The sequence below is a fragment of the Phalaenopsis equestris genome, unplaced genomic scaffold (genome assembly GCF_001263595.1).
Source record: "Phalaenopsis equestris unplaced genomic scaffold, ASM126359v1 Scaffold000411, whole genome shotgun sequence".
In the NCBI taxonomy this organism is placed as follows: Eukaryota; Viridiplantae; Streptophyta; class Magnoliopsida; order Asparagales; family Orchidaceae; genus Phalaenopsis; species Phalaenopsis equestris.
Window position 1 is genome coordinate 1,377,516 of NW_018164852.1, and position 9,710 is coordinate 1,387,225.

At 36.2% G+C, this 9,710-nt stretch overlaps 1 protein-coding gene across 1 annotated transcript in view; it reads right to left on the reverse strand.

The window, feature by feature from the left end:
- LOC110027009 (pentatricopeptide repeat-containing protein At5g48910-like) overlaps positions 1–9,397 on the reverse strand; it is a 14,039-nt gene extending 4,642 nt beyond the window's left edge. The window contains exon 1 of the mRNA XM_020728267.1: positions 8,286–9,397. Within this exon, the coding sequence (XP_020583926.1) occupies positions 8,286–9,218 (933 nt within the window). The 5' untranslated portion in view covers positions 9,219–9,397. The remainder of the gene's footprint in view (positions 1–8,285) is intronic.
- Between the last annotated feature and the right edge of the window lie 313 nt (positions 9,398–9,710).

Below are 9,710 nucleotides of genomic sequence, written 5' to 3' on the forward strand. Positions count from 1 at the left end.
GGCGCAGCAGAAGCATGATGGCCTAACCCACATTGGTGCAGGTGTAACTCCCAGGTATCTTTTCTCCTAAGGGGTTGGATATTCGCCAAGGTGGAGATCTGTTATGGTATGGCTCATATACCATACGAGACAAATTCTTGAGTGTAGCGGAGCAGAGCGGAAAATTCTAGAATCTGTCCAAATTGGGAAGTTACGTTATATGGGTTGGGGCTATACGGTACAGGGGTAATTTGGGAATTACATATTGTACTGCAGGGCTTACTCTAGGATTATAAATACTTGTTTGTAATCCTAGTCTTTGAGAGAGCTGAATATTCTATTCTATAATCTTTTCTGAATATTGAAAAGAAGGTCGCCGCTCTGCTCCCGAGGACGTAGGCATCTTTGCCGAACCTCGTTAAATCTCTGTGTTCTTCTGGATTTGTGTCGATTACTGTTTTTCTTCGCCCTAATTTTCTCAACAACTACCATACTATCTACATCCATTTGTTTTACCCTAAACAACACACACACACATACACAAATCTTACTAGACTCTTCTACGAAGGATCCTTACATAAGAACCATATTTCTGTAAAGCATACTTCACAACTAAAGCTCATGCCCATAAGTGGCAACGATCATAGAAAAATAAGCATGTGATTGCCTTTTGTACAACAAAAGCTTCAGTTTATTAATGCCATCATCATCTTGGTTTTCTATCCTTCACCGTTTTGCATCATTTAGCTTCTCAGCTATTTTTATTATCCAGATCAATTGTATGTTGTTCTACTTTTAATTCATGTCAATACAATAAAACTCAAAATTTGCTTTTCTATACCATCCTGCTAGCTCTTACCTTCTGGAGTTACTATACTTCAATATTTGGATCTTCTCAATCATCGCTATGATAGTTATAAATATCATGTCTTTTTTGTCATTTACCATTTACATGTGGCTCTTCTATCACAAGCAGAAATCTAAAGCCTATGACATTTTTGCCCGTTTTAAGTGGAAAAATATTTTTAACGGCCCATTTTCTAATTATATAATAATGGTGAACATACTTTCTTAAAATTTTTCATGCTTTCATTGATATCTCTCATTTAAATGCACGTCCCATACTTAATAAAACATCTCTTATTTGAGCAATGTCATTTCACCTGGTAAAAAATGACTTCAACTGGTTACATCATCAACCCACGCACTCACATTTTAGCTTTAAAAATTCTCCACAAAAACCTATATTATTAATCGAGTGCCAACCATCGTTCTCTTCATGCAAACTTCCTTTAAGAAATTATGTAGTCATTATCATAACCACACCGAATTAAAAACTTTTCATTTTCTCTATCATCCCAGTCTTCCATCTTATGGATCGCACAATCTTGAATCTCATTCTCAGCGATGCATGTTGCTTGATTATTCATTTACCAAAGTGAATATAAGTGTCATAATTCATCCTCCAAAAAAAAAAAAAAAGATCTATGCAACCTGAAAGGTGACCCCCTTGTTGAAACTAATTTTTCCTTCTTCTACTAGCACTCCTAATGAATTATGTTTCACAATAAACATTGTTCACTCTTTGACACAAGCTATATAGAATCATCTTCTTAAATATATACCTTTCACAACAATCACTTTTGCTCACAATCCCAAACATGGAAACAATCCCAAATCACGAGAAAAGTTATCCATTACATTAATTTTGTTGTGCTTCCATTCGAGATTTTGTAATGGATTTCTCAAATTGATGTGATCATATTCCGTAAAATGTTTTGATTTTTAATTGATCAAATCCCAAAGTTTTATTTCCATCCTAACAAGTGGTATCAGAGGGGTATTTCTGATTTGAGGGATAGCAATGACCAATGAAGTGAGGTACAAAGTGAAGAAGTTCAATGGGTTAAACTTTGAGTTTAGAAGGATGCAAGTGAAGGATTTGTTGTAACAGACAAAACAATCTTTGTCAGTACAAGAAATCATCAAAAAACTTGAATTAATAATTATGGAGGAATGGGAAATGCTGGATCGAATAGCCCTAGGTTGATCCATTTGTCACTTTCCTCGTATGTTGCATTCAATATAGTGAATGAAAAAAACTAAAGTGGATTTCATGATGACATTGATAATGATGTACAAAAAAATTTTTGTTTCAAATAAGGGTTTTCTGATGAAAATGTAATTTAATATGAAGATGGCAGAAGGAATTTAAATGGTTGAACATTTGAATAGTTTCAATATTGTAACCAGTTGTGTTTTGTGGGGATCAAATTCGATAATAATGTTAGAGCATTGTTAATTCTATCTTCATTGCAGAACAACAAAGAAGGTTTAGTCACGACGATAACACTTTTAAGAATTTGAAGTTGAACTTCGATGACATTGCAGGGTTGATGCTGAATAAAGTAGTTCACACAAAGACAATGAATGATGAATCTTCAAGTTTTGTGTTGAATGCTAAAACTATGGAAAAAGATCTGGGCAACAATACATGAAGAGACAGATTCAAGTCCGGAAGAGCAAATTCTAGGTCAGACAGAGGAAATGCCAGAGGATAATGCTAGAGCTGTGAAAAGAAAGAACATTTAAAGGGCTGTGAAGCTCTAAGGAAGCTGGTGGTAAAGGACAAGAAATAAATCTCTTAAAAAATGTCTCAACTGGCAAAATCCAAAGTGACTCCTTGGTGTTTTCCCTAGTCAATATTAAATCTTAGCTAGTAGAACCAGAAGCCTCCTTCCGTGCATGCCACAACTAAGAGGTGTTTAGAAATTACACTCAGAGTGGTCCAAGAATGCTTCTTTGGGAGATAACAAGACCTATAATATAGTAGAAAAGGGTAATGTGAATATTAAGTTGCCAAATTGAATAGGCTGAAAGCTTACTGAAGTTAGATGTGTTCCAAGTCAGAAAAGAAATTTGACCTCTGTGAGTTAGATGACAAAGTCAGGGTAGGTGATTGTTTTTAGAAGTGACTCATGGAAGGTGACCAGAGGGGCAGTAGAGCAAAGGTCCAGGGCTTGGGGCAACATTGAAGACACTCTTTACGCGATCAATGAAATGACGGATTGCATTGATGTGATTGGAACCAATGTGGATGCAGACCTATGACACCACAGACTTTGTCATACGAGCAAGAAAGATATGAAGTCCCTTTTTTCAAAAAATTAATTTTAGGGTTTAAAATTTGTAGATTTAGATTTCTATGAAAATTGTGTATATGAAAAATAGAAGAAAATTTCTTTCTCTAAAGGTAGGTCAACAGTGAAGTCAAAGAAATTGAAGTTAGTGCATACTGACATATGTAGTACTATTCCAGTTCAGTCCATTGAAGGTTTCCATTACTTTGTCACATTTATTGGCAATCACAACGAGTAGATATAAGATTACTTACAATAAAAATTTTGTGAATTTGAAGTGTTTAAGAAGTAGAAGAGTATGGTAGAAAATGAGTCAGAATTGAAGCTAAAGTATCTCAAATCAGATGATGGAGGAGAGTATCGTGATCAGAGGTTTAAGAATTACTATGCTTCAGAGGTGATCAGGCATGAGTTCATTGTTCAAAGAATTCTATAGTAAAATGGAGTAGTTGAGCATATGGACAAAACAATCATAGAGAATGCCATAAGTATGAGGTTGCATGCAGACTTTCCAAGGCAGCTCTGGGGAAAAACAATGAACACCGCAGTGTATCCTACCAACCATTGTTCGTTAGTACATTTGAAGGAAGACTTATCTAAAGAAGCCCGAATTGGCAAAGAGATAAATCTATATCACTTGAAGGTATTTGGTTGTTCTACATATGTACATGTTGATGCAGGGTCCAAAAGTAAGTTTAACTTGAAATTTGTCAAGTGCAATTTTATTGGATATGACAAAGAAAAATTTGGGTACAAATTTTAAGACTATCATAATTATAAGTTCATTAAGAGTAGAGATGTTACTTTCAATGAAATAGAGAAATACATGGACATGATAAAAACTTAGGATTGCCCATCAGTCACTTCTTAGGAGTCTAAGCATGTTGAGAAAGAAGATAGTATTGATCAGAGAAAAGGAGAAAAAAGTGTTCAATCAGAAGAAACATAAGAAGTTCCTTAGTCACCTGCTACTAAAGTCAGAAGGTTTAGCAGTACTTGACCGACATAGACGTATTCTTGTTCTCGGTACCATTTGTTGCTCACAAATAGTGGTGAATCAAAATTCTATGAGGAGGCCATTCAAGTTAAAGATTTAAAGGAGTTTTGCCATGGATGATGAAATGTAGTTCTTGAAGTCGAATCAAACCTGAGATTAAACAACATTACGAGATGAAAAAAGAGCACTACACAACCATTGGATCTACATGTTGAAATAAGCGTTAGGTGGTAGTAGACACTACAGAACAAGACTTACTGTGAAGGGGTGTCAATAGAAAGGAGTGAACTACACTAAAATTTTTTCTTTTTTAGTAAAGATGACAACTGTCAGAATTATGGTGAGTTTGATAGCAGAAAAAAATCTACATTTGAGTAAATATATGTAAAGACAACAGTATTACTTGAAGATCTAGAGAGGAGCTATATATGGTGCAAATGTCGGGTTATAAGAAGGGAAAGAAGATTTGGTCAGTTGGTTGAAAAAAGACTCTATAATTTGAAACAAGCCCCGAGATAGTGGTAGATGAGGTTTGACAGGTTCTTATCAGATAGTGGGTAAATGAAATGCCATTAGGCCATTATTGTGCTTCATCAAAAATTTTGATAATTATTTTATCTTCCTCTTTTTATATGTGGATGGCATGCTAATTACAAGAGCATATATAGAAACAATTAGGAATTTAGAGGAGCAATTATCAAGTGAGTTTGAAATGAAGGATTTAGATCTAATCAGAAAGAACTTTAGGACGAGAATCAATAAGAACATGAGAGCAGATACACTAAAGTTGCCTCAGACAGAGTATGTTGAGAAGATCTTATAGAGATTCAACATTACTGAGCAAACCCAATTGGCACTCCCTAGGTAGTTCAAGCTATCTAAAGAATTATCGCATAAGTCTGAAGCAGAGCAAATACAAATGGAAAGAACTTCATATGCTTCAACAATTGAAAGTATAATGTATGATATGATTTATATCAAATTAGATATTGCATATGCAGCGAGAGCGGGCAGTAGGTACAAGGGCAATCCAAGCACACATCAATTAGAGGCAGTGAAGTAGATTAGAAGGTATTTAAGGGGAGCAATCAATATGACACTTCGTTATGGAAATGCAAAGATTAGTCTACAAGGATTTGTAGATTTATATTTGGTAGGAGATTTGGATGATAAAAAGATTACAACAAGGTATATCTTCATTTTGGGGAACTCATCGGTGAGTTGGGCTTCCAGGCTATAGAAGATTGTTTCACTTTCAACTACGGAGGCCAAATACATTGCTATTACTGAGACCAGCAAGGAGATGATTTGGATACAGAGCTTTCTAGTATGAGTGCAATTCATTATGCTAAGAATGCTATTTTTCATGCTAAGATAAAGCATAGCTAATAGAGGTATTACTTTATTGATTCTCTCCCAGTAGATGAGCAGTTACTTTTGGAGAAGATACATACAACTCAGTATCCCACGGACATGTTGACTAAGGTGATGACCATTGAGAAACTAGTGTTATGTTTGGCTTTAGTTAGAGTCCAGAAAAGATGAGGCAGTGGGTAAGCCACACTACGGTACAAGACTATGAAGATAGTAAAAATAGAGATGCAAATATGGTGGGTATGCATCAGGTGCTATCAATCTCCAAGTAAGAGATGTTAGAGTATGGAGCCTGTAGTACCCGAAGGAGCAGAATTCCTACGTCGCTCAAAGAGGCGCTCCTGAGCTTGAGTATGGCGTAGCCACGCCTGAAACAGGTATAGCTATGCCAGGCGACGTGACTATGCTGCAACGGCAGCGTAACTACGTACCGAGTTCGATCCATTTCAGGCTTTGTAACAAGCTATTGAGATAATTACACCTCTTCTCGGCGTGACTACACCGCCGAGACAGTTCCTACTAATATTCTGTTCTGATGTCTTTGATTTGAGTGACGAAAACTAACTCGCATGTGGTTTTTCTAGACAAGGCTTTTGTGAAGTGGAAGAGGGTCAAAGAGAATTTCGAAGGAAGGGTTTTCTCTTGCGAGATATAAAGGAATATTTGGAGTGAAGTCTGTAAGTTTTTGTATATTGATATAATTTTGGTTCTTAATATTGAAAATTTTTAGTAGTGCGGATTAGTGATTTTTCCCGTTCTCGGGTTTTTTTACCTAAATCTTGGTGTGCTTTTCTGAAATTGTTTCGGTGTACTTCTGTTTGAAATTTTATTCCAAATTTCTCAAAATGGTGTAATCCTTATCCAAAGTGTGATTCAAATTTCTAATTGATCGAAGCCTAAAGTTTTTTTTCCATTCAAACAACAATCACTACTTCAAGAACACAATATTCAACTACTTACTTTACCAACAATCTATCATGACAATATTGGAGCTTTTGTGCAAATATGGTCTTCCAATCCTAAATGAAACATATTGACATTGACATTCATTTTATTCGTGTAAAAGTAAAAAATTTTGACATCCAACTATCTCATGTCTCAAAAGATGATCAACTCGCCAACAATCACAACACCACTCACTTGTCAGCATATCAATAGATTACATGTCCATATTGATGCCCTCCCTAAGAAAACCACATTGAGGAAGAATATTGATACCGACAATGGGCCTAAGAAAACCACATTGAGGAAGAATATTGATACCATTGAGGAAGAATATTGATACCGACAATGGGAATAGGTTCAGAATTCAACAAGAAAATAATAAAGAAAATAGGGATATTAACAAGAAAATAGACAGAAAATGCAAAGCACATAAATCAGAAAAATATAAATTGGAAATCAGAAAAAATAAAGAAGATAATAAAAAGAAGATACACTAATCAAATAAAGATACAGGGTACAAGAGTTTCATGGTCTTGTAATCGATCGGAATACATAAATTACCACTCATAGTATTGGCAAAGGAAGGAGACCTAGTATGTCATCACCAAATACGAAGAAATACAGTTGCCACCACGCAGAACCGTGGATGCAGACACATTCCCATATAGGAACCTATGGATCCCAAAGCTCTCAGATTTCTACCTCACAACCAAAAAGCCTGAATGATACCGGAAATGGGCCGGGTGCAGAAATCAGTATGAAAATAATAAAGAAAGCATGAAGATCAACAAGAAAATCGAGAGAAAACACATAATAGAAATCATAAACAAAAAAAGATGGAAACTAAAGAAAATAAAGAGGATAATATAAAGTAGATACGCTAATCAAATAAAGATACAAGATAAAAGAGTCTTCTATTATCGTAATTGATCGAGAAACATAAATCACCAACCGAATGATAGACGAAGGAAGAGAAACCAATATATCATCACCAACTACGAAGGGATACAGTGTCACCAACCAACGCCGTGGATGCAGACACATTCTTATCTAAGAACCTACGGAGCTCAAAGCTCTCACATATTTCTACCTCATTCCAAAAGTCCCCTAATATAACACAAGACCACCTATTTATAGTAAAACTCAAACCCTAAATCTAATACAAATAAATGAACGAAAAATACTCTTACTAATACATTGACCCACAATGTGAACTCAAATAACTCGACCACAACTAACCGGATCATGACTAGACACATCCTGTCATATATTAGAGGAAATCTATAGTTAACTTTTCTTTTATAGTGCATTATATATTTAGCATCCAAATATTCTATTAAGATAGAAAATAATTATAGTTGTTAATTCATCTTAATGCTTTTGGTTGTGTTGTAATAAAAAAAAAAATTATATTAGATGTCAAAGAAATAGAAAATATGGTCACTCTCTGTTCAAAATCTTTAAGTCATTATAAATAGGCGTATATAAATTAATAGTTGAATTCTATAAATAGGGTGACATATATTCTAGGAAAACATTAGAGGAGAAAGAGAAGTGTTGAGGGTGGGGAAAAAAGTGATGCAAAAAAAGTTGAGTTAACAACATATATTATATTCATCCGTTATAGTTTAACGAAAAGTGATATAAGAAAATTATTTGTTATGTATGCTGATATATAAAACCATATTCAAGTCATATATGTAGCCCACCTTAGACTATTGGTTGGAAGCTTATGCTCGCAACCAAAAGGTTTTGGATTCGAGACCTAGCATATGCGTTGTTGTGTGAGTTTATGATTAAATTTGCTTTAAGTTGCAAAAAAACCTAATTCAAGTTGTGCAAGCAAGTACCTTTGAATCTAACATCCTTGAGAAAAGCTTCAAAGCATCATCAACAAGCCCATGAGTTGCAAAGCCAACAATCATTGTGCTCCAAGCCATTGTATCCCTCTCTACCATATCATCAAACACCTTCTTTGCCTTCTCAATCAAACCACACTTGGCATACATATCAATCAGCGCAGTACTCAATACTAAATCAGCTCTAATCCCCTTCCTATCAACAAATGAATGAACCCATCTCCCTAAATCCAATGCTCCAGCCTTTGCACAAGCTGAGATGACGCTCACCATTGTGACCTCATCGGGAGAGAGACCCGCCTCCTGCATCTCCCTAAACAATCCCAACGCTTCATTCACCATCCCGATCCTTGCATACCCGCTAATCATCGCACTCCATGCTATCAAATTCTTATCAGAAATATCACAAAAAACAAACCTTGCAGAAGCAAGCTCCTCACACTTGGCATAAAAATTCAGCAACCCAGTCTGAACAAAAGGACTTGAATCAAGACCATATTTGTACGCATGGGAATGGACCTGTCGTCCTTCGCTCAAGGCTGAGATGTTTGAGCAGGCTTTCAGGACGAAAGCAAGGGTGAAACTATTTGGATTAGCAAAGCCAGAAGACAGCATCTTCCTGTACAATGCAATGGGCTCACTGGATTGGTTTTGAACCTGGGAGAAACCCCTTATCATGGAGTTCCAAGAGAAGACATTTGGTTGGAGAATATCATCGAACACGCGTTGGGCATAGTGAATGTCACCATTTGGCGAGAGGGCGCAGAAACTAATGATTTTGGATAGCGTAAAAGTAAAAGGGGAAGATGAAAGAATATGGTTCCGGAGTAAACGCCCGTGGATTTGGCGTAGGGTTTTCATGCCCGGGCATTTTTGGATAAGAGAAGCTATGTGATCCTCAAATGCATTGCTGAATAAAGGCATTCAATTTCATAAACTGGAAGTTACCGTTGGATTCGTGGAAGTTTTGTAAGGAAGAGCATGTGGCACTTGTAGCACACTAGAAGGGGAAGGGTAAACGGCGGAAGGCAACGGTCATTAACGATTGTGAAGATGCCGGATCGATTGTGGACGAACGCTCCACATTAACACGCCCAATTCTATTAAGGGCCCCTTGGGGCCCGCTTGGGCAACTTATAAATGCGGACGTTACAACACCGCTTAAAAAGCATATTTCGCCCCTTGGGGCCCGCTTGGGCAACTTATAAATGCGAACGTTATAACAGCGCTTCATCGTTTAAAAAGCATATTTTGCTTAAAAAGCATATTTCGGCAGCTTATTCGAAAATACGGCTGAGTTTTTATACTGAACGCAGGTCACGGGTCGAACTTACATGTCGGGTTTCAGAATAAACTGTTTATATCAATAGACACTATATATATATATATATATATATTTATATTAACTCTCTTACA